The sequence below is a fragment of the Trichomycterus rosablanca genome, chromosome 11, assembly GCF_030014385.1.
Source record: "Trichomycterus rosablanca isolate fTriRos1 chromosome 11, fTriRos1.hap1, whole genome shotgun sequence".
NCBI classification, from domain to species: domain Eukaryota; kingdom Metazoa; phylum Chordata; class Actinopteri; order Siluriformes; family Trichomycteridae; genus Trichomycterus; species Trichomycterus rosablanca.
Genome location: NC_085998.1, coordinates 35429410 through 35455896, shown reverse-complemented (window position 1 = coordinate 35455896; position 26487 = coordinate 35429410). Strand labels below are relative to the sequence as shown.

Sequence of the window (26487 nt, the reverse complement as noted above, 5' to 3'; positions counted from 1 at the left end):
TTTATTTAATACAGCTGCTAGCAACTGTTATGGCTGAAACACATAAATGTAAAAAATTTTAAAAAGGTGTCCCAATACTTTTGTCCACCCAAGAATGTGTTCAGTTTAAAAAGGGAGCTAGTTTAAAGAGACTATTTTTAAGCCTACTATCTCCAAGCACTTATGATAAGAACATGGATGTTGCAGAAGTGGTGAAAAGCAGCACTTAACACACCCGTCTAATCGTCCCCATGCATTAGAATAGCTTTATAAATCAGATCAGCATATCAGAAATAATTGCACCACGCTGAATTTGACCCATCATGTTATAAATCAGAAAGTAAATAAGTGTGCATGACCCATGACCTTCTGCAAAGTTATCACAGAGAACTAGATTACATCGAAATACAACAACTGAGAAAAGCTGTTGTTCGCAGAATGTGCTATCAGAGAAGCATATTAAGCATATTTATGACTAGTCTGGGTACATATGACTTGAGACAATAATAAGTAACACCTTATTGGGTAGAATTGAGGTGTAATGTATACATACGCTTGTATGGAACAGAATGATAAAGTTGTACATGTAAGTTGTAACAAGTGAGTAATTAACATGTAATGTTAAGTAATAGGAATCCTGGAATGTTTGCGGTAACTAAATTATTAGAACATGTGCTTCTTCGATTTAAAATAAAAGCTTTTGAATTTTATTTGATCATTTTACTGAACAGAATATAAAACTCAAAAGAGAATATAAGACTATAGCTGGTGCCTATTTCTGTCCATATAAATAGGAATAGTTGGACTGAAGTCAGAAACAATAAAATTTGAAGGATTTGTACAGATTTCTACCACTGGTTTGTGGGATTTCACAGGTCAATAAAGTTAACAATTTCTATTTCTACATTGTCCCTAAGCACAGTAAAGCATGTGGAATACAGGACTCTTTGACAAAGCAGAAAAGAAAATCCAACTTGTTGCCTTGTGCTGAGAAGAAATATGTCCTGATGATCAGAAATAATGCAAGAACCTAAAAATGGTCTGCCAAAAAATAGCTTAAGAAACATAAGTGTCACTGTCCACAGTCAAACTAGCTTTACATTAGCTGCAGAGGCTGCCATTTAATTAGTAAGCCCTGCTTCAAATGTGTACCTAATAGCTTAACTGAAGTGACCAATTGTATATTTGGAGAAAAAAGGGTGAAGCATTTAAACCCAGCAACACAGTACCTATTGTCAGTACCTACCAACTTAAAGAGGTGGTCACTGTTTGTGTGTTCCTGTTATTGACAGGGTAAAGAGTGGTTTAAATTATGAATAAAGTGGTCTAATGTGCTAGCTTACCAGCGCTGAGATTTTCAGAACTCAAACTAGTTTCACAGATTCTTCTTTTTTAACTGCATTTTACAAAAGGTCCCTTTTCAGAAAATAGGGTTTGTATATAAAACAATATAACATAAACCTTTAGACATAGTGACAATGTTAAGAATATATTTTGTAGAACATTTGCAGCACAAAAGTAGGTCCATCCCTAATTATGAACACAGTGCTGGTTCAAACAAACTAATCTCATTTCCTGTCTGACAAGAAACTGAAAAGAGACTAAAAGAAGCAAACTATTGCTCATCAGACTGGTTATGATGTGGACACAACCTCATCCTTATCTTGGGTAACTTAAACATCCTCAATCTAATCCATGTTCAGTGTCTCACCTCGGTGCACTGAGGCAGGTTACTGGTCCCCCTTACAGAAGAAGCAGAGAGCTGGATGACCAAATACCACACCAAATATCTACTCAACATTTCTCTCACCAGGTGCTCCACCGACCAGCTAAAAACCGATGCCCTACCATACAGAAATAAATAGCTACTAGCACAGACAGAGAGAGAGAGAGAGAGAGAGAGAGAGAGAGAGAGAGAGAGAGAGAGAGAGAGAGATTTTGTATGGAAGGCCAGCAGTGCCAAAACTATCTGAGGTCAAGAAAGGGGAAAAGAAAAAAAACAGATAGAGGAGGGGGCAGCAGAGTTACATTTACTGCATTTAGCAGACACGTACAGTGGTTAATACACTGTACGTTACTAACCAGAAAGTTGCTGGTTCAAGCCTCACCACTGCCAAGTTGTGACCTTTGGGCACCTGAGCAAGGCCCTTAACCCTCAATAGCTCAAATTTTATCCAGTCATAATTGTAGGTTGCTTTGGATTAAAAAACAAAACGTCTGCGTCCAAAGCAGCTTACAACTGTGACCATATACAATATAATGTTTAGAGCCATGCTTACAGGCCCAACAATAGCAACCTAACAAAATGGGGCTTTAATCAGCAACCTTCTGATTACCACACCAGTATATTTACTGCTGAGACACCACTGCCTAATGTTAAATCAATCAACGAACCTGACCATGAGCTTGTTGTTAGTGCACACTGGTAGATCGCGCCATATTCAAACAGGTCAACGTAATTGACGTAAAATGTGACCAGTATTTCTTTAATTTGAGGTTTGTTACCATAGCTATGTCTCAGCCCGCATAAGCACTGCGAATTTAGAAAGTTTTCATTCATCAGTAGCCAGTTTGTGCCATTTTTGCATTTTTCCTTTTGTAACCTACAATGTTTGTGAAGATGAGTGCGCAACCAAGCACAAAGAAACCAAAAACGCTTTGATTCGTACAAGAACACTGCAAAGACGGTTATTGGAAAAAGCTGACAGAGAATATTCAAATCTCATGTTACATACAGACATTTTAACCCTACAGTTTGACATTCATATGAAGTCAAGGGCCTCTGCTGGACAATTTTGAAACTTGCTGTCTGAGGAAAAATATCCAAACATAAGAAAATGTGCCACATATTTGACAGCATTTTGGATTAACCTACTTGTATGAATCAGCCTTTTTCCACATGAAAATAATAAAGTCTAAATATCTGTCCACCCTTACTGATGAACATTTGAAAGCCTGCTTGAGAATTGGTATCAGCAGCTACTGTCCAAACTACACAAACCTGTGAAAGTGTGATTCTTCAGTTGCTTGTTGTCACTCACTCACTCACATTCTTAACCGCTTATCCAATTAGGGTCGCAGGGGGGGTGCTGGAGCCTATCCCAGCTTTTTAATGGGCGCAAGGCAGACAGTAACACCCTGGACGGGGCGCCAGTCCATCGCAGGGCAGAGACACACACATCCATTCACCTATAGGGCAATTCAGTGTCTCCAATTAATCTGACTGCATGTTTTTGGACTGTGGGAGGAAACCGGAGCTCCTGGAGGAAACCCACACAGACACAAGGAGAACATGCAAACTCCGCACAGAAAGGACCCAGACCGCCCCGCCTGGGGATCGAACCCAGGACCTTCTTGCTGTGAGGCGACAGTGCTACCCACCGAGCCGCCCAGTTGCTTGTTCTGTAACGCTGAATGTCAGTACAGGCAACTGAAGTGCATTTAAAAAAGCTTCAAAGCCTTATTGAAAAATGATGAGGTCAACCTTTTTAAGAAGTAGATCTCAAGCTATGAAAGTATGGTCTCCCTAATATAAACAGATTGCTTATTGCTCAGTAGTCCAGTAGGTGGCTGTAAGCTTAAATAAACAGCTCTCAGCCATGTCAGGCAGTAGTGGAGGAAGAAGTGATCCACGTTATTTACACTTCTGTGGAAGATGTTCTGACAGTCAGAGGGACCAGAAACCAGCCAGCACACTTCTGTCATTATTAGCACTTTTATATGGAAAGTACTCTGAAACCTGAAGTCTTGCCTTCTAGTGTTCTGAGCTATTGTTTATATTTTCTATCCTCTATTTTCTAGCTAGAGGCTTTGGCTTCTTTTGTTTTCTTGTTTACTGAACATGTCTAATGCTGAGGCAGGTCCAGGAACAGAAGCGGCAGGTACTGTTGTTTCAGACCCACAACATTCCCAAAAGCTTCTGAAATCTCTGCGGTCCTTTAGAGAAGATGGCAGTTTTCATGACGCTATTTTGGTGGTGGAAGGTGAAGAAATTCCCGTACAAAAGAATATTCTAGCAGCAGCGAGTCCTTATATCAGGTACAATGTTTTTATTTCCTCTAAATCTACGTATTTAACCTGAAAACCAACGTTTACAGCCCGGCACGATGGCGTACTATTCTAACCTACTAATTAGTATGTTAACTACGCACTTGCTTTTTTCTGTTCTTACACACTAGTTAGTACGCTAGTGTGCATGTCTGGACTTAGTCATGCTTGTGGAGATTGTTACATGTAGCTGCAAAGCCTGGAGCAACAGCAGGGTGTGTCAGGAGAGTCAGAACACCCCACCAGGGCGGCAGCTTTCAGCTCAGACTTTTCTCTCTTACTGTTTATGCAAAAGTTTGAGCGCCACCTCTGGTCAAATCACACAACACACATTTATATATATATATATATACAGGGTGTCCCAAAATTCACGCAAGATTTGAATTTTTTAAGAAGAGATTAATTACAAAATTCTGGGAGACTGGATCAATTAGTGATCTTAGACACTCTGGCCGTCCCTCAACAAGTCGTTCAACACAAAACATCGAAGCAGTTGCTGAGAGTCCAGGAACATCAATTCGGCACCGTGGTCAAGAATTGAACATTTCCAGAAGCTCTCTACAGTGTATTCTCACGAAAGATTTGCATCTTCATGCTTACAAAGTTCAATTGAGTCAAGAACTGAAGCCTACTGACCACGCACAGCGAAGAGAGTTCGTTGAATGGATTTTGGAACAACAACAAGTGGATGCCAATATTTCGAACAAAGTCATCTTCAGCGATGAGGCTCATTTTCATCTTGATGGCTTATTATTATAACCAATTATTTTTATGGTTTTCATCTGTATGTCACATTTAGCCATAACATTAGGCCATTTACCCGATATGCTTATCCATACATAACCCTATACTGTATACTTTATGAATCAATTAAAAATTTACAATTTGTAATTAAAAACCTGTGTTCTCTATCAAAATTACTTCTTGCGTGAATTTTGGGACACCCTTTTATATTGTTGTGATGATGGCCAAGGTGACCCATTTAATGGGTAAATTAAAGCTTAAATAATTAACATCTTAAGTCATCTGTCAGTTTGCCCTCACAAATAACTTTCAACATGGAGAGAGACCAGCTCTACCATTAATCATAAAATGAAGTAAAGCCTTCACCCTAACAAGTTAATTCAGTCTTCATCAGATAGCATTTCATTTCAGGTGCAGCAGATCCAGAATAAAGAGGCATCGGGGCTGATGTGCAATGAATAAAGAAGTACAATTAAGTAATTGGGGAGATACAATAAGTGCAATCACAATTCACTAGGGATGTAACGATACACTCTACCCACGATACGATGCTGGGTTCACGATACGATTTTTTCCAGATTTTTTTTTTTTTTAACTGAAATTGAAGACAAATGATGACAAAGTTTCCTTTTATTATTTCTCTTAAAAAAAGAAAAGAAAATACCGTATTTGTGATTATCTTTTATTTATCAAAATAATGAATGCACTTTTATGTAAAAAAAAAAAACTGTTAATACATGGTTACTTCTTTCTAGCCAGTTATGAGTCAGTTATTTATTTTGGGATATTTTTATCCTTCTTTTCATGCAAAACGTCTGGTTCTTGGAAGTTCTTAAGCCAGTTTGCATGCACTGCATACTTAAAGGTGATGAAAGGTGTAGTTTGTGTTCCTTGTAGGTGCTTTGAAAATGTGGATGGCTCGGTGGCTCTGGGTAGCACTGTCACCTCACAGCAAGAAGGTCCTGGGTTTGATCCCCAGGTGGGGCGGTCCGGGTCCTTTCTGTGTGGAGTTTGCATGTTCTCCCCGTGTCTGCGTGGGTTTACTCCGGGTGCACCGGTTTCATCTCAAAGTCCAAAGACGTGCAAGTGAGGTGAATTGGAGATACAAAATTGGGCATTTCATCTCATGTACATGGCAGGGCAGCTGTTGCCTAGTGGTTAATGTACTGGACTAGTAATCAGTAGGTTCAAGCCCCACCAGGTTGCCACTGTTGGGCCTTTAAACATAGCCCTTAACCCTCAACTGCTTAGAGTGTGTTCTGTCACAATTGTCGCACAATCATTTCAATACTAATCATTCCCATTGTGGCTGCATATTTATTTTCAGCATTGGCTTGGTACATAAAAGTAACTAGTACATTTAACCACAAAGAACAGTCCATAATGGGCAGGCCCAACCCTGCCTTTGATGGCGCAGTTTAGTTACATACTTTGCTGTATCATTTAAATTCAACAGGCCTTGATGAACTGGATCAGGTGTGTCAGATTACAGAGTAGATACACTTAAATACAAATCTTCAGAAGCTGGGTTTGCTGGCCTCTGTCCTTACCTCTGCTTATCTGTCTGATAACAACCATTCACATTCAGTTAAAGTTTTATATAATTTAGAATACAGGCACAGAGAAGTTGGTGGCTATAGTCTATAATAATTACTAACATGGAATTTAGAGGTCATGACACAAAGTTAAATTTAAATCATGATCGACAGAACTGTTACACATTAAAATTGCACTGTTGCACTAAGGGGAACTTTTTTTATCAGTATGAAGTCTGAATGCATGTTAAACTCTACACATTTAGATCTGGGAGTGACGCAGAAGATTTTGCACCATGTCCCAGTATAAAGGCTCCAATAATGCCTTAATAATGTCAGTAAGAGCTTTAATATACAGACTGTGTCTCATGTATTTGATTAGGATGTTGGCTGTTGTATTGAACATGCATTTTTGTGTAATATCAGCATTCAGCAGCAGAATGGCACTGGCAGAGGTAGCTCAGCGGTTAAGGTACTAAACGTGCAATCGGAGGGTTACTGATTCAACCCCCACATTTGTGAAGTTGGGCTGTTGAGCAACCCTCAGTTGCTTAGATTGTAATCATCACAGTTGTAAGTTGCTTTGCATAAAAATGTCTGTTAAATGTTGTAAATGGAAATGTGGAAACTAAACTGGTTCTACTCAGTGTTTATGCTCATTTTACTATTTCACATTACTGCCACCTTTAATGCAGTGTGCAAAGTTAAAACCGTTAAATAATCAAGGTCGAACCCACAATAAACTTATAAACACTCAGATTTGTGAGAGTGTTCTTTGTGTTTTTGGCGAAAGAAAAGTTGTTTTATGACTTTTATGACATATATCTCTTACAAGTATCTACAAACATTTGAATTATTTATTTATTAGGATTTTAAAGTCATGTTTCACACTGTGGTTACATTCATGACAGAAACAGTAGTTACTCATTACACAAGATTCATCATTTTACAAACACAGTCATGGACAAATTTGTATCTCCACGCCACCTGGGGATCAAACCCAGGACCTTCTTACCGTGAGGCTTTATTTATTTGACTTCATGTTTTTCACTCTGTCTTTTTATATTCTTAGGACCAAGTTGGTTTACAACCCTCCTAAAGAGGATGGCTCAGCGTATAAAATTGAGCTGCAGGGTATTTCCGTTCCCATCATAAAGCAGATCCTGGACTACATATTCAGTGGAGAGGTGATCTCTTAAAATTGGTTTAATTTTTTTTTTTTTCTTTGAGATGTTGCTTTGTATTTGGTCCTGGGAGTGCTGGATCCATCCTGACCCTGACCAGGATTAAGTGGCTAGTAAAAATAAACAATTGGCTGCTTCTTATGCTGACATGCATGCTGTCTGGACTACCCGTTTACTCTGCTTGTAGGTCACGCTGAGTGAGGAAACGATCCAGGACGTGGTGCAGGCTGCTGACATGCTGCTTCTCACTGACCTCAAGTCACTGTGCTGCCAGTTCCTGGAGAGCTGCATCACGGCAGAGAACTGCATCGGAATTCGGCTTTTCTCTCTGCACTACTGCCTTCACCATGTGCACCACGTCGCCACCGAGTACCTGCAAACGCACTTCAGAGACGTGGCGGATACTGATGAGTTCCGTGAGCTCCCACCTGACCGCCTGTGTGAGCTGCTCGCCATGGAAAAGCTTAATGTGGGCAATGAGAAGTATGTACTGGAAGCTGTGGTGCGCTGGCTCAGCTTCGACATCGAGGCCCGACGGGTAAGAAAAATGGATTTTGCCTTTATTATAATTAATACATTATATGAGGAAAATGTATGTGGAAGCGTGAGCTGACGAGTCGACCTCTGATTGGTTGATTTTTCTTGTTCTGTGTGTGTAGGTGCACATGAAGGAAGTGATGTCTGCAGTGTGGGTACAGGGGCTGGACCAGACTTACCTACAGGAGCAGATGCTGGGAGACCCGCTCATGAGGGAGGTGATTGGAGAGTGCTGCATGGACCCATTACGAGGCGTTGCACAGCACGGAGAGGCACTTCTTGCTGCATTCAAACCCCGCGGCTACTCCGAGTGCATCGTCATTGTAGGGGGTGAGGACAGGGCGTGAGTATTGGAACATGACACAGAATGTGATTTGTGGATGATGCAACAAGGGGATCCAGAATGTTCAGCCAGTTAAATCTGTTGTAGCTCTCCGCTGATCAGGTCCATTGATATTGTAATGCAATATTCTGAGTCAAGTTTCAAAAAAGTGATGTTTGTTCTTAAAAATTCTCATTTTTAAATGATCTGATGTCATATCAAAGCTCTGAGTGCTCGCGTACTGATTAGATAATTACATCTATTATTATCTAAATCTTTGTAATAGTTACCAAGGCTGCATTCACTGGGGCATTGGTTGGACAAGGCATTGATGTGGCTTAATTTTTGGCTTACTGATCTCTAATCATCAGATTACATTAGAGATCAAATGTTTGACCCACACACCATACATCAGCTCACACTCACTGTGTTAATTCCTCCTGTTCCTCACTGTGTCCTGTTTAGCACTCGGACTCCGTCTGCAGTGACGCGCTGCATGTGCCCTCTTTATGACAGGAACCGACAGATGTGGATTGATCTGCAACCAATGAATGAAAAACGAATCGGCCATGGAGTGGTGACAGCAGGTCAGATGTTTCTTCAGATCAGTTTTGTCCTTGTTTTTTGGTTATTCCATACAGTTTTCTATATATATAGTACACAAGTTGATCCACTGTGTCTACATCTAAATACAGGATCAGCTGAAAGAGATTAAAAAAAGTATTTGAGGTTGTTGTCTTGTTTATGTGACAAAGTTCTTGATATGCAGTTCTTCTTAAATATGTCCTGGTACATTGCTCCACATGTCTCCTTAGATAATGTGTTATGCCACAGTATATGCAGAAAAGCAGCAGCATATCACAATGCTTCTACATTTATACTTTCCTGTGACAATGGTGTTACCAGGATCACAGGGGCCACAACCCTTTTTCTTCCACACATCTAAGTTTTTGTGTAAAAGCTTTTTCTGTGTTTAATCTGACCCTTGTTCTAATTTTTTACCTACCTTATTTTTAGTCCGAAAGCACATTCTTAAGTCAAGTGTGCCCCTCCTGTGTGGGTATGATTTGTAAATCCATTAACTTACCACTTGCAGATAATGTAAACAATTTACTGACAGGGATGTTAAAAAAGTTTTCTGTATTTTATTTTATATCATTAAGTTATAGAAGTCACGTTTGTATTACTGTATAATACTAGTGGACTACAATAAAAAGAGAAAGATCTGGAGTGGTACTTACCCAGTCTCTGGTTTAGAGTGTGATTGTTTGTGTTAGACATTTTTTCTTGATGGATAGTGTCTTTATAAATTTAACAAAGTGCAAATCATCAAACAAGCCTAAACTGTGAGTCTGGCTTCTCCTTATCTGCCCGAGGCCTTTAAATATTTAATGCCAAACACATTCTTCGGATTATTTTGTAGTATAAATCACTTTTGTGGTCTTTACTGCTTCCAATTCATTGGTTTCATTATATTGTTTCTGTGTCCAAACAGATGGGTGCCTGTTTGTGATGGGAGGGATGAATGAAAACAAGACGGTACTGAGCAGTGGAGAGAAATATAATCCAGAGGCCAACACATGGACACACATTCTACCAATGAAACAGGTATCCAAATAACAATAATGCACATTTTTAATACACTGTTAAACAGTGTAGTGATTTTTTTTTACCCAAAAGTATCATTTTTGACTTTAATTACATATTTAAATACTTCAGCTGTAATTGTAAAGTGTGTATTAACAACAGAAGGTTGGGATATTATATAAAATGCAAGAGCACTCACTCACTTTCTTAACCGCTTATCCAATTAGGGTCGCGGGGGTTGCTGGAGCCTATCCCAGCTTTTCAATGGGCGCAAGGCACACAGTAACACCCTGGACGGGGCGCCAGTCCATCACAGGGAAATGCAAGAGCAATAATCTATAATTTGTTCATTTTCTTGAAACTTTATTTAACTGGGCGAAAGATTAGTATTTTGTAGAATTTGATTCCTGCAACAATAAAAACTGGTGACGGGCGAATGTTTACTGTGTTAAATAACTTTTCCTATTATTTTCACTTTTTAATGGTTTGGGCAGTGCGTATGCTAATTGTTGCAGTTTTAAAATATATGAAAACAAGCTGAAACATGGACTCTAAGCAACACATGTTACCACTGTATTTCGGTCCATCTGAGTTAAGCTCAGGCCCAGAGAACACGGCTGCATTTCTGCATAGAATTGATGTCTGGCTTTCATTTTGCAAAACAGAGTTTCAGGTTGCATTTCATGATATAGTGGCATGATGGAACTGGAACTAGACTTGAAGAGAGAACTGGCAAATGTTGATCATGCTGGAGTCTATGACAGCTGAGTTCTTGTTGACAACGCTGTCCCTTTTGCCATTCAGAAGGGTATTGTAGGAATAGCGGGGATACTTAAAGACACAAGCTGAGATGTAGACAAATGTAGATGGAATGTCTCAAGAAGGTACAAGTAGAAAACTTGCTGCAAACCACTATGATAGCAGGTATGAACATGAATGCCTCCCCTCTTCCCTCATCCAACGTTAAATACTAAAAAAAGGAGTTATTTGCATGAAAGATCTAGAAGAGGAGGAAATTAATACCAGCCTACAATCTACTGCAACACTGCACAGACCTGTCTATTTACATCTCACCATCTATATGTTATATGATTTGTGAATAAAACATTTGTTATAATTAAACTGAATTCAAGGAAAACTGTATATATAGTATATATATATATATATATATATATATATATATATATATACAGGGGTTGGACAAAATAACTGAAACACCTGTCATTTTAGTGTGGGAGGTTTCATGGCTAAATTGGACCAGTCTGGTGGCCAATCTTCATTAATTGCACATTGCACCAGTAAGAGCAGAGTGTGAAGGTTCAATTAGCAGGGTAAGAGCACAGTTTTGGTCAAAATATTGCAATGCACACAACATTATGGGTGACATACCAGAGTTAAAAAGAGGACAAATTGTTGGTGCACGTCTTGCTGGCGCATCTGTGACCAAGACAGCAAGTCTTTGTGATGTATCAAGAGCCACGGTATCCAGGGTAATGTCAGCATACCACCAAGAAGGACAAACCACATCCAACAGGATTAACTGTGGACTCAAGAGGAAGCTGTCTGAAAGGGATGTTCGGGTGCTAACCCGGATTGTATCCAAAAAACATAAAACCACGGCTGCCCAAATCACGGCAGAATTAAATGTGCACCTCAACTCTCCTGTTTCCACCAGAACTGTCCGTCGGGAGCTCCACAGGGTCAATATACACGGCCGGGCTGCTATAGCCAAACCTTTGGTCACTCGTGCCAATGCCAAACGTCGGTTTCAATGGTGCAAGGAGCGCAAATCTTGGGCTGTGGACAATGTGAAACATGTATTGTTCTCTGATGAGTCCACCTTTACTGTTTTCCCCACATCCGGGAGAGTTACGGTGTGGAGAAGCCCCAAAGAAGCGTACCACCCAGACTGTTGCATGCCCAGAGTGAAGCATGGGGGTGGATCAGTGATGGTTTGGGCTGCCATATCATGGCATTCCCTTGGCCCAATACTTGTGCTAGATGGGCGCGTCACTGCCAAGGACTACCGAACCATTCTGGAGGACCATGTGCATCCAATGGCGGTGCCGTGTATCAGGATGACAATGCACCAATACACACAGCAAGACTGGTGAAAGATTGGTTTGATGAACATGAAAGTGAAGTTGAACATCTCCCATGGCCTGCACAGTCACCAGATCTAAATATTATTGAGCCACTTTGGGGTGTTTTGGAGAAGCGAGTCAGGAAACGTTTTCCTCCACCAGCATCACGTAGTGACCTGGCCACTATCCTGCAAGAAGAATGGCTTAAAATCCCTCTGACCACTGTGCAGGACTTGTATATGTCATTTCCAAGACGAATTGACGCTGTATTGGCCGCAAAAGGAGGCCCTACACCATACTAATAAATTATTGTGGTCTAAAACCAGGTGTTTCAGTTATTTTGTCCAACCCCTGTATATATATATATATATATATATATATATATATATATTGTGTATATATGTTTTGAAGCTCTTATACAGTGTATCACAAAAGTGAGTACACCCCTCACATTTCTGCAAATATTTCATTATATCTTTTCATGGGACAACACTATAGACATGAAACTTGGATATAACTTAGAGTAGTCAGTGTACAGCTTGTATAGCAGTGTAGATTTACTGTCTTCTGAAAATAACTCAACACACAGCCATTAATGTCTAAATAGCTGGCAACATAAGTGAGTACACCCCACAGTGAACATGTCCAAATTGTGCCCAAATGTGTCGTTGTCCCTCCCTGGTGTCATGTGTCAAGGTCCCAGGTGTAAATGGGGAGCAGGGCTGTTAAATTTGGTGTTTTGGGTACAATTCTCTCATACTGGCCACTGGATATTTCAACATGGCACCTCATGGCAAAGAACTCTCTGAGGATGTGAGAAATAGAATTGTTGCTCTCCACAAAGATGGCCTGGGCTATAAGAAGATTGCTAACACCCTGAAACTGAGCTACAGCATGGTGGCCACGGTCATACAGCGGTTTTCCAGGACAGGTTCCACTCGGAACAGGCTTCGCCAGGGTCGACCAAAGAAGTTGAGTCCACGTGTTCGGCGTCATATCCAGAGGTTGGCTTTAAAAAATAGACACATGAGTTCTGCCAGCATTGCTGCAGAGGTTGAAGACGTGGGAGGTCAGCCTGTCAGTGCTCAGACCATATGCCGCACACTGCATCAACTCGGCCTGCATGGTCGTCATCCCAGAAGGAAGCTGACGCACAAGAAAGCCCGCAAACACTTTGCTGAAGACAAGCAGTCCAAGAACATGGATTACTGGAATGCCCTGTGGTCCGACGAGACCAAGATAAACTTGTTTGGCTCAGATGGTGTCCAGCATGTGTGGCGGCGCCCTGGTGAGAAGTACCAAGACAACTGTATCTTGCCTACAGTCAAGCATGGTGGTGGTAGCATCATGGTCTTGGGCTGCATGAGTGTTGCTGGCACTGGGGAGCTGCAGTTCATTGAAGGAAACATGAATTCCAACATGTACTGTGACATTCTGAAACAGAGCATGATCCCCTCCCTTCGAAAACCCCAAACACAACCTCCAAGATGACAACTGCCTTGCTGAGGAAGCTGAAGGTAAAGGTGATGGACTAAACCCAATTGAGCACCTGTGGCGCATCCTCAAGTGGAAGGTGGAGGAGTTCAAGGTGTCTAACATCCACCAGCTCCGTGATGTCATCATGGAAGAGTGGAAGAGGATTGCAGTAGCAACCTGTGCAGCTCTGGTGAATTCCATGCCCAGGAGGGTTAAGGCAGTGCTGGATAATAATGGTGGTCACACAAAATATTGAAACTTTGGGCACAATTTGGACATGTTCACTGTGGGGTGTACTCACTTATGTTGCCAGCCATTTAGACATTAATGGCTGTGTGTTGAGTTATTTTCAGAGGACAGTAAATCTACACTGCTATACAAGTTGTACACTGACTACTCTAAGTTATATCCAAGTTTCATGTCTATAGTGTTGTCCCATGAAAAGATATAATAAAATATTTGCAGAAATGTGAGGGGTGTACTCACTTTTGTGATACACTGTATATCTGTGTTTTCATTTCTTATTAAGCATTATAGGATATAATATAAGCATTATATTTTTCTATATTCATCTTTGCCATTATTTATAAACATGTTGGCTTCTGTCTCGGATGACAATGACGAGAGAAACTGGAACTTAACACCAGATGTCAGTGTTTAATCATTATTGTTTCTGTATGACTAGGCGAGGCAGCATTTTTGTATTGCTGAGCTGGATGGACTGATCTACGTTCTGGGTGGAGAGAATGAGGACACTGAAGTCCTTCTAACTGTGGAAGTTTTTGACCCCCACCTTAATATCTGGACCACCCAGACCAACATGACCACAGTTAGAAAGGTGACACACGAATACAGACGTGTTAATTCAGCTTTAAATAAGAACCAGGAGAAACTGAAATGTTTGGCCAGTCTTTTTACTAATGCACTTTTGTCCATAGTTTGGTTGCTGTGCTACCATGAAGAAGAAGCTCTATGTGATGGGAGGAGGGTCTTATGGAAAGATTTATGACTCTGTGGAATGTTATGACCCCAAAACCCAGCAGTGGACCACACTCTGCCCCCTGAAGGAGAGGAGGTACAAACGTGTGCTGTTGAAGTCACATAAATGTAATAGATAGATACTTGTTTGATCCTTTGCAGGATATGTCTTTGTTACAGCAGCTCACATCAGACAAATAACTTGTTACAAACCTACATCATTCACTGATACAGTGTTAAAAACAAGCTAAAAGTTCACAGGAATATCTATATACATGTAAATATTAGAGGGTGGTGTATGCATAGCATAGGTAAGTATTATGATTATAGATATACTGTATCTTGTCCTACTTTTTGGAGATTGCGTGGCACCAGTTTATCATGACTTGAAACAAGAAGACGAAATAGCAGAACTGGGAACTTGGACGTTTGCTACTGTCTTGTTTTAGTACACTTGTTTTATTTTAGTCATGATCCACTGCACAGTAAAATAGAGATCTCATTTAGTTTTACTTTCAGGTTTGGTGCTGTGGCGTGCGGCGTGGGTCAAGAGCTCTATGTGTTTGGAGGAGTGAGAAGCAGAGATGCTGATAATCCTGAGTCCAGTCAAATGACCATCTGTAAATCTGAGTTCTTTCACGATGAGCTGAACAGGTGAGCTTTTTAGAATGACGATGAGATGCTTAATGTTAATGCGATATTTTTTATGATAAATGGTGTACAAATCTGTTTGTACAAATCTGTTTGTACAGATGGGTGCTACTCGATGATCAGACCCTATGCAAACTCACAACGTCATCGTTTGTGTATGGAGCTGTTGCCATTGGTGCAAGTATATATGTGGTGGGAGAATTGGATACAGGTAATCTCTCAGGAAGAGTTATTATTATTATTATCATTATTATTTTACATGAACGTCTCACACTGTTTCCCTTTTTTATTTCTTTCAAACAAACTGCCAATCTTATAAAACATTGGTTTATTATAAAATTACAAAAAAAGCTATTATTGCTGCTCAGGTGGCGCAGCGGTAAAGTAAGCTAGCGCACCAGAGTTGGGGTTTTGAATACATCTTATCGAATCTCAGCTCTGCCTTTCCTTTTTCTTAAGTTTGTGCCCATTTTGTCAAAAGGGATTTTTTTGAGGTCAGGGATTGATGTGAATCAGTGTTCCAGTTCATTTGGTGTCCAGTGGGATTAAGGTCTTCCACTGGAGTTTCTTAATACCAAACATACTGGAACGGGAGTTAGAGGTGTATAAACTGGACATTTATCTGAGTAAAAGTAATCATTTCCAAATTAAGTTTTCTCTTAAAATAGTAAACTAAGCCCCCCTACTATCCCTCAAATAAACTTAAGAGCAGTAATTTTGCTTAAGTATTATACACAACTGATATTTTTATAAATGGGATAAAAATAGGGAAAAAGGAATGCCTTTCCAATTTTAATAGTTCCCAGGTCACTGTGGAAACATGAGGGAAAAGATACCTCCTAGCATTTAATATTATTTTGTGTGTTTAAGCACTGTTTTGGGTAATGGGTCCTTTTACATTAAACAATACAAATGTTTAGTTTCACTATTCAACTCACTTCTGTTTTATAAACAATAATGGCTTTTGTCATGTCATTTGTCTCTTCCCACACTGTGTGTAGGCTCCAGTTATGACTATGTGCGAGAATTCCGGCGCAGTACGGGCACTTGGCACCAGACCCGACCCCTCCTGCCCTCTGACTTGTGTAAGACTGGCTGTGCTGCCCTGCGTATTGCTAACTGTAAGCTGTTCCGGCTGCAGCTGAGACAGGGCCTTTTCAGGATCCGAGTACCATCTATGTAAAAACGCACATTCACTTTACTGCGTCACTTCTGCTTGCTGCGTGGAAAAAAACACACAAGGGGCTTGTGGGAATTACTGTAGCAGAGACTGGAGCTCAGTTTAGTCTGAGATACTTGAGTGAGCTATGTGGGGATGTTTTTAGTCACTTTGTTTACTTTGTTACATGCCTTCTTAAGGGAATGTGTGTCAGCACAGTCTTTTTTTATATGGGATTTGTGTTTCATAGTTTTAATATAGCAGTTTTATTGGTAATATGTTATTCATTTTGGGTGGTTTCAGTGGAAGAAATGGTGTCACTTGACACTACTGACTTGACACTACTCACTACTGTTCCATAACAAGTAGACGACGTTATTGAATTGAATGCATTGTTTAATAATTCATGAATTGTCTTACAGTGAACTCTCAGTGGGAAGCTCTTTCATAAGCCAGAATAATTAAACACTACTTTAGATGTATAATACATGGCCAAAAGGATTTTGACATCTTTTCTGACTAGTATTTTCTGCTATTTTAGCCACAGTTATTGCTAAGATGCACTTATAACCAAACATATTGCTATACAATATTCATAGAAGTGCAAAACCAAGCTTTCTGTCAGTGGATGCCAGCTTTCAAAGAAGTCAAATCATAATTTTGCTCTGCTAGAGCTGCCGTGTTTAACTGTAACGGCTGTTATTGAAAAATAGGGGCTGTTAGGGTACAGGACAAGTTATCAGAAGGTCCCTGGATCAATCCCCACCCCTGCCAGGTTGTCACAGTTGGGCTCATGAGCAAGGCCTTGTAAGGTGTGATAAATGCCATGAATAAAGCATTAAGAGTTAACATAGAAGCAGTAACCGCTCTCAAATAATGGGACGGTGTCTGTTCTTAGGCAAAATATCCGCTACCAATTTCGAATTGCCTTTAAAAGCAACATAAGGATTTTTTGTCATAACTGATGATTTAAGGTTTCATAACCGTTGCACTCATGTGAGCAGCTGCTAGAGTAGTGTAAAGGTGTAAAGCACACCACCCTTGGGCCCTGAAGTGAAAAGGCAAACTCGATTAATAAACCACTGCCCCCCCCCCTTCTTTTTTGTACAACATTCATTATTGATAGTATTGGATAAAACCATTGTACTCATCTGTGTCTGTATTATCAGCAGCAAACTTCCTCCTCTTTTGCATAGCAGCCTCTGATACCACTGTATGCTTGTACAATGCTCCTGGCATCCTAGACTTTTCCATTGTAATGCTGTGGCTTAGTTTACTGGGTGCATTCATGCTAGCCATGTTTATATGGGCAGAGACGTCATCAGCTGAGGTTAATCATCACTACCAAGGAATTAGGTCGTCATGCTATGACATTTTAGAATGCGGTTGTTGTTCGTGTGTATGTTCTGATTCAGCAGATCTTGACATATTTTAGCAAACTCACTATTAACTGTACATTATACTTCATAAAACTTCATAAAATACATAAACAATACATATAAGTATGTATTTAACTGTTCAGTCACAGGTACAGAACATTTGTGTAAAATACTGAAGCCCTAAGATTACCAAAACATAGTAATTAAATCCCACCACTTCCAAGTTGTCATTGTTGGGTCCCTGAGCAGGCCCCTTTAATGCTTAATGGCTTCAGTAACAACTGTACCATTTGTATCATCTGTTATCATCATTATGCTATACTATAGATTGATAATCTCGCTTGACAGTTCTTTACACCCCGGTTGCAGATGCAGAGTAGCTCTTGCACATTTAAGTCATTGTGTGTGTTTGGAGGTGACCTTTGAACTGGCTTTGAAGCCGACCCAGACAGTTTCGGCATCTGATGACCCATTCATGGTGTGCACATTTCAGCTGCTGCTGTCTATTCTAATAGAGGAGTGTGTGTTACAAATTCACATCTACAGTAACCCATAACCACACACACACCATGATCCATGACCAAGGAAATCCATGTCTGCTTACCAAACAAAGTTTTCAGCTTTGTTTAGGTGTCCCTTCTAACAGTATTACACATTAAAAACTGCATTTTGAGTTACAATGAGTTATTTTTTTAGGTAAATAATTTGTATATACCAATTTACAAACGGGGTCAGGGACTTTAAAGTTCTCAACAAGCTGTCCATTACATATTTAAAACATTTTTGGGGTGTCATGGTGGCACAGCAAGTCCTGGGTATTTCCAGACAAAATTCAACCCATCAGCACAACGAGACATCCCTTACCTATTAATAATGTGTAAATTCATGAATGCATGTGTGCATGGGGTGTAGCTGTGGTTAGATCCCATAAGATAGGGTGCTTTCTTGAAAACTACTGATATTCTATTAAGAGCTCTCAGATGACAGAGCAGTATTATGAGCTAGCCTGCCACCTCCGAGACCCAGATTTAAGTCCCAGCAATGCCACCGGCCTGGGTGGACGCTCAACAGAATTAATTGTCCTCAGCTGATGGAAAGAAAAGGCATTTACCCTCTTGCCACTGCAACAGACGTCATAAGTGGTGAGTGAATACATAGAGCCTAGCGTTACTTAGTTAAAAGAAGCAGTCGGCTTCACACGTCTGAGGAGATGTGCACCAGTCTGCCCTTATATTTATCCCGCTGTCTGTTAATGCAAGCGATCACCATCACGATGCAGTTGTTAGCACTAAAGGGAATTCTTTCCTTGGCAGGTTTTTCTAAACAGTGTTAATTACAATTTACTACAGTAGTATGTGATTTGTATCACAGTTTGCATTTATGTTCAGAAATGAAATCAAATACATGTTTTTTCTATTTTTTTTTTCTATTCTGTTACAGGGCGGCACGGTGGGTAGCACTGTCGCCTCACAGCAAGAAGGTCCTGAGTGTGATCCCCAGGCGGGGTGGTCCCGGGTCCTTTCTGTGCGGAGTTTGCATGTTCTTCCAGTGTCTGTGTGGGTTTCCTCCAGGAGCTCCGGTTTCCTCCCACAGTCCAAAAACATGCAGTCAAGGTTAATTGGAGACACTGAATTGCCCTATAGGTGAATGGGTATGTGTGTCTGCCCTGCGATGGACTGGTGCCCCGTTCAGAGTGTTAGTGTCCCTTGTGCCCATTGAAAAGCTGGGATAGGCTCCACCCCTGCAACCCTAATTGGATAAGCGGTTAAGAAAGTGAGGGAGTTAGTGTTGCACTCTAGGGTAGGGCAAACAGCAGTAGTTCTATATTATGGGAATTGGAAATGGCTAAGTGCCAAGAAAAAAAAAGCGTCTCAACTGCAGGGTCCTGGGGGCCTGTGTTCAAACATTACTTCAGGTCATTGTCTGCTAGGAATTTAACCTACATCTGTGTGGGATTTTTACTTCTTCTTCCAGGAACATTCCAGTAGATAAACTGGCTGCTTTACAGTGCCCTTAGATCTAACTGAGCAAATAGATTAGGGCTTTGTCCTGGATGTGTTCCTGGCTTGCTCCAAGTATTTCTCTGTAAATGCTCCAATGGCTGTGTTCAGTACCATTTTTCTGGTTATGCAAAACATAATAGTCTAGTATATAAATTGGTAGCTGACACACAGGCTGCTAGTTAAGTACATATTTACTGGGATGTAAGAATTGTACACAGTAAATTAAATAAATAGTTATATTATTAATTCTGGCTTTTCTCAGCTTGTGTCATAGATTTTTTAAGTTTGTTGGGAACTGTAAGGGTAACAGCCACCTTTAAATAATATTAGTAGTGGAAATGCTGTTTAACATCAGAGCTTTGTCAATTTTTATCATGTACTTTTAAAAACAAGTACTTGAGAGGACGCCAGACCAATGATATCACCGTGTCTGTATCTAGATGCGATGAACTCAACTCTTAATGAGTGCTGCAGCAGTAGTAGAATCCTTAATAAAGTGGTTCAGTACCATAAAATATTTAAAACATTTGCACACATTTACATATTGAGCAGAATTCTGTAGGATACTGTACACAATTTGTTTGGTAGGTCTGGGAACAAGACACAAACTTTAGTCTACATATACAGTATATATTCAGTAGAGCTAACTTGCACTATAAAGTAGGTCTTCACTTTGCTGTATGACCGAGGCATGGGAACTGCTGAATTTTTGGGGTATTTGGCAACCTCCCTGGTAGAAGTGCAACTCATAGAAGAATTTTTAAACATCTAACACAAAACCATGTAGAAATACTTGTCTTAAAATGTGTGTTCTTTGGATTTAAATTTACTAGACTAGATTTTAATAAATGCCATTTATTAATAAATACCACACTTTTTGTTGTTGTTGGGTGTTTTTTTCTTCATTATGGTTTACATTCCCAACCATAGCTGGAACATGAGGGAAACCAAGTATTTTCTCACCTCTTACATGTCTGTCTTTTTACATTTTGTCATTTGTATCTGTCAGTGACAATCATTAAACACTAAATGAAATGGAATTTGAGTTGTGTGGTAATAATAAAATAAGAAATAATCAAGAACATGTTTTATGTGTTGGAATGCTTAAACATAAATAAACAGCAATGCAGTCATCTTATAACAAATTACGTACATGTGTACATTTAGACTTGTTTATAGTTGGGGCCAATATATTTTCTTCAGGATTAATAAAGTTATCTATCTATTTATCTTATTTAATACACTTCAGGGTGGCCTGGTGGCTCAGTGGGTAGCTCTGTCGCCTCACCGCAAGAACGTCCTGGTTTCAATCCCCAGGTGGAGCAGTCCAGGTCCTTTCTGTGTGGAGTTTGCATGTTCTTCCTGTGACTGTGTGGGTTTCCTCTGGGAGCTCCGGTTTCCTACCCACAGACCAAAACCGTGCAAGTGAGTAAATTGAAGATGCAAAATTGTCCATGAATGTGTTTAACCAGTGATTAGCTGTTCTGTCATGAATGGAACCAAAGTGTGTAAAACATGACGTTAAAACCCTAATAAAATAAATGTAATCTACTTCTAGTGCATATATTCACTTTAAATTCATGCCACATTTTACACACGTCTTTTGCCTCGGTTAGAACCCAGTAGGTAGGGTAGATCCCGTCTTTACAAAGTCCTCCTCAGGTCAGATCATAACAGTCATTTCTTTCTGTGGCCTGTAATGGCGTTGCTGAAAATTCCCTGATGTGTTGACACTAAATGCAGCAAGTCATTGCTGGCTTTGAGTAATCAGGGTGGGTGGTCTGAAAGAAAGAAGCTCACTGTAGGAAATGCACTGTATTCCTGTGCAAATCCCAGGAGTAAGACTATTTTATAATGCTCGGTTTCTTCAGCACGTAACTCACGACCTATAATGCACCTCAATGCCATTTGTGGCTCTTCACACGCATAACAAAAGTCTTCCTGTGGTACGCTTCCTGTGCTGCGATGGGTCGTGTGATTGAGCGTTAGATCATTATTGCTGGTATTGCTTGGCATGACTTTTGCATTCATTTCTGGAGCTGGTCAGAGGGGATGAGCACCAGGCCTTTGGGTAGAACGTGTCTGGCTGTTTGGAGAGCTTCTTGCCCTCAGCCTAAGCTCTGTGGGACGGTGCAGCCTATCATCAGAGTATATCCAGTGTGGATATGAGGACTCTGTCTCAGCAACCACACACAAAACAGACTGTCAACAAAACAGAAGACCTTAAGATTTTTCTCATGGGTACTAATCAAGCCAGTATCTTTGCCTCTCACAGTGACGTCTTTGACCGTAATGAGGTCAAAGATAGCACACGGCATATGTTACAGTAACATATAGCGGTCTCCCTCTACATCACTACTCTGCAGATAGGAGGTTCAGTAAACAGTGTAACTGTGTTAAGAATGTCTGACTTTATGAAGAAAAATGCTGTTGGTTAAATCTTTAGGCAAAACAAAACAGAGCTGCACTTTATGGCAGCACTGAATTAGAGAGGAGATAAGGGTTGCCCTTTCACTAGCTGATATGAAATGGCATTTTATGAGCCTGTGTATTGATGGTTTGCATACTAGGTTTGACGCTGTGACACTTACTTTAAGGAACCACTGAACTAAAAATAGATTTTTTTATAACTATAGCTTTTTTTAATGAATGAATCATGGATTGGACTATGTAGTTCACATATTTATTATATTTTTAAATAGATATATTTAAGGCATGAAGCAGACACTTTTATTCAAAGCAACTGTAAGCAATTTAGGGTTAAGAACATCATCTAAGGGTCCAAGGGCAACTTGGCAGTGGTTGGGGCTTGAACCAGCAACTTTCTGATCACTAGTCTGGTCAGTCAGTTCAAAAAGAACATTTCTTAAGGCAAGACTGCAAATAATTAAGGTCATTTACCATCTACCATACATAACACTGTAAAAGATTTAGGAAATTTGGGAAATTCTTAGTCAGTGTAGGGCAAGGTCAGGCACCGCTGTTACTGTCACTGTTACTATTATAGCCACATGGGCTTCTAAGTACAAATCCAATGTTCAGAGAAGTTGAAACATTTTGTGAAATGCAATAAAAACAAAAAATGTCACTTAACACAGTCTGTCACTGAAGTTCTTTACTGCAAAGAGAAATACAAATATCAATTCTACACAGAAATGCCACTTAAATTCTCTCAGCTAAAACCCATCCAGATGGACCAAAGGACAGTAAAAACTTGTACTGTGTTCAGATGAGTCCATGGTTTCAGCTTGTCTTCAGGAAATATGGTTCTCTATTCCAAACATGATTACTTTTTTCAGTAATAGGAGCAAAAGTCCACATCTGTCATGGTATGGGGGTTCATCAGTGCCCACCGCATAAGTGATTTGCATATGTGTAAAGGTACCACTGATGTGGGGGTGTATACTGGGATTTTAGAGAGACACGTGCTGCCATCAAGGTGACATCTTTTTCTGGGAAGTCCATGATTATTTCAGCACGACAATGCCAGGTCACGATCTACAACACCTTTACAGACACAGAGTGTCCGTGCTTGACTGGCCTGAAGAGGATAATCAGACAGTGGCAACCACGGCCAGTTGAGCAGCTGAAGTCTCGTATCAAGCAAGAATTTCTCTTGCAATCTGTAATAATTTGTATTCTGAGTTTTTAAATGATTAAAAATTTTAATTAATAGGAAAGGTGTAACAGTGGTAAACATGTGTCTGTCCCAACTTTATCTTTTTATTATTACAATTATTAGAATTATAAGTTGGTCAGTAAAAACGTAATACATGTTAATAAAGAAGTTAATACAGGTTTTATTAATGTTAAATAAATTAACCAGGACAGGGATGTTTGTTGTGTTTGCTATGGCTCTTGCTATGGGTTTGCTATTTCTGCTATTTCTATTTATCTTAGAAACTTCACCATGAGATTATTGGACATCCCACTTCAAATTCATGAGCATCTCCCCCACACATACACACACACATATACACACACATCTCTTGTGTATTTGTAGGAATGTGTGGCTGTGGCATTCAAACGATGCTCGATTGGTATTAGAGGGCCCAATGTGTGCCAAGAAAACATTTCCCACACCATTACACCACCAGCAGCCTGACCTGTTGACAGAAGGCAGGTTGGCTTCATGTTTACAGTCATTTCTGACCCATCCATGTAAATATTGCAGCAAAAATTAGTACACGTCAAACCATCAAATATTGTAACCCATCCTCTTTGAGGTTTTACATGTTGTGCTTCCTAAGATTGTGAAGAGTCATTGAGTTGTCATGGCCTTTTCTTTTAGCTCAAACCAATCACAATGCTTCTTTGATTTTATCAACAATAAGTTATGATACATTAATAATGACATGAAATAATACATTTGGGTAATAAAGTGTCTGGTGGATATATTATGTATAATTTAAAACAATACTGTTATAAAAAACCTGTCATATGTTGTCATATATAACTCAGTGAGAAAACTGAAGGCCGTTATGATGTTGACACACTCATGGGAAGTAACAGTTTGGTTGAATATTGCATTGCATGCTCTTGTTCATTTCCGGAGTGCTGCTGTACAGTTTTAGGAGTATTTGGGAAGTGGTGAAATCAGTAACGCAGCAGTGTTTTAAGATATGATTAATGCATGAATTCAAAACCAAAACCAAAAGAAAAGTCAACAGGATGTGAAATTGTTTACAATCATTCATTTGCCACGACAGCTTGCATGATATTATTGTGTTCAATTTTCACTAACTGCTTCATTCTGGTCAGAGTCACTGGGTCTTACACAAGATGGAAATACCACCTGAATATGGTGCAAGTCCAGCATTTCTGTAAAGGGCATTACTAAGGTTTCTCTGTGTTTGAAATTGTCCATCAACTACATTTGTTAGCCGTTCTGGGTCTCTAAACACCAGGGTGAACTATTAGTGAGGCCCGTAAGCCTCTGATGTGAAATGGCAAAGGCATCTAGGATTAGTGTATGTCGTGTATGACGTGGGTTTGTCTGTGGTGAGTATGGTGTGGGTTTGGACTTGTTGTTTTGCTATCGAATGAGTTGTGGGCCAGCTGGAAACTGTTCATCAACTGCATAAGGGCCCCATGTGTTGCTAGCCCATGTGGGCCATCAAAGACCAGGGTGAACTGTAATTGAGGCTGGTCCTCGGCCCATGTTTAGGGGCTAAAACAGTGACAATTGTTGTCTCTTGAAAGACGTTGACAATGTACCAAAAGGCATACTGGTGAGCACTCTTTATTCTCCATTTTGTGTGATTTGTGGGTCTGTCTTATATGACACCCTACTTCCTATTCCCTACAAGTCCACAGTGTATTTAGGGTGTCAGTGTGCTTTTATTCGGACTCTAACCTCTTTAACATTTGGTGGTAGGTCTGAGCTGGTTTGAAGATTGTGTGTAAACATTGGGACGTGTCGTTAGATAGTTAAACTGGTCAGGTTCGCTAGGGTAGGTAGTGCACTATGTAGTGAGTCCAGTGTGGGTCTGGACTTGTCGCCTTGCTATTGAATGATTTGGGGGTCTGTCTTATATGACACCCTACTTCCTATTCCCTACAAGTCCACAGTGTATTCAGGGTGTCAGTGTGCTTTTATTCTGACTCCTACTTGGTGGTAGGTCTGAGCTGGTTTGAAGATTGTGTGTAAATGTTGGGACGTGTTGTTAGATAGTTAAACTGGTCAGGTACAATGTAGTGAGGCCTAGGGTTGCCAACCATCCCGTAAAATACGGAATTTGCCGCCCCAGATTTGATCACTGCCCTCCTAAGCAACGCACTCCAGAACCGGGGCTGCATGTCAGTGTGAAGATGGATTATGTAAAAATGTTGTTTGCACTATTGAGAAAACATTTTACATGATGTTCTTTATGCATGTTGTTTTGCCTAAAATATGGTTCTGATTTATTATTATAAAGAATGAAAATAATAAATGTTAAACAACCTAAATAAAACATTTTGATAATGTTCCTATGACGGTGTAAGACCCGTTATGTTTTTATAGGTGCAACCCTAATCGCCTACCCCCGCTCCCACTCAGGTAAACACCCGCCATATAACCCCCCTACCCTATGCCTTCCACCAACCCGCCAGCCCAGGGTGTTCCTTATTTCCAGTTCTGAAATTTGGCAACCCTAAGGAGGCCAGTGTGGGTCTGGACTTGTCGCCTTGCTATTGAATGAGTTCTGGACCACCTGGAAATTGTCCATCAACTGCATGTGGGCCATCAAAGACCAGGGTGCAATGTAAGTGAGGCTGGGTCCTCTGCCCATGTTTAGGGGCTAAAACAGTGACAACTGTTTGTTGACAATGTATGAAAAAGGCATATTGGTGAGCACTCTTTATTCTCCATTTTGTGTGATTTGTGGGTCTGTCTTACATGACACCCTACTTCATAGTCCCTATAAGTCCAAATTGTATTTATGGTGTCAGTGTGCTTTTATTCGGACTCTAACCATCTTAAATTGTTGGTGGTAGGTCTGAGCTGGTTTGCAGATTGTGTGTAAACGTTGGGACGTGTTGTTAGATAGTTAAACTGGTCAGGTTTACTAGGGTAGGCAGTGTGGGTCTGGACTTGTCGCCTTGCTATTGAATGAAGTCTGGACCACCTGGAAATTGTCCATCAACTGCATCAACTCCATGTGGGCCATCAAAGACCAGGGTGCAATGTAAGTGAGGCTGGTCCTCGGCCCATGTTTAGGGGCTAAAACAGTGACAATTGTTTTAATCAGTCGCTTAAAAGACGTTGACAATGTTTGAAAAAGGCATATTGGTGAGCACTCTTTATTCTCCATTTTGTGTGATTTGTGGGTCTGTCTTATA

At 40.2% G+C, this 26487-nt stretch overlaps 1 protein-coding gene across 1 annotated transcript; it reads left to right on the top strand.

The window, feature by feature from the left end:
• Nucleotides 1-3820: 3820 nt before the first annotated feature.
• gan (gigaxonin) lies at nucleotides 3821-17370 on the top strand. The gene is made up of 11 exons (XM_063004353.1): nucleotides 3821-4017; nucleotides 7378-7492; nucleotides 7677-8027; nucleotides 8149-8369; nucleotides 8814-8935; nucleotides 9844-9956; nucleotides 14181-14333; nucleotides 14434-14570; nucleotides 14993-15127; nucleotides 15226-15335; nucleotides 16126-17370. Exons 1-11 carry the CDS (start codon nucleotides 3821-3823, stop codon nucleotides 16305-16307), a joined length of 1836 nt encoding a protein of 611 aa, XP_062860423.1. The 3' UTR covers nucleotides 16308-17370.
• Nucleotides 17371-26487: the final 9117 nt, after the last annotated feature.

Excerpts from the sequence above, each read along its gene's own strand:
- gan (XM_063004353.1), top strand. The coding sequence starts at position 3,821 with ATGTCTAATGCTGAGGCAGGTCCAGGAACAGAAGCGGCAGGTACTGTT. Across the intron at positions 14,334-14,433 it reads ACATGACCACAGTTAGAAAG|TTTGGTTGCTGTGCTACCAT; the intron begins GTGACACACGAA and ends TTTTGTCCATAG. Across the intron at positions 14,571-14,992 it reads TGCCCCCTGAAGGAGAGGAG|GTTTGGTGCTGTGGCGTGCG; the intron begins GTACAAACGTGT and ends TTTTACTTTCAG.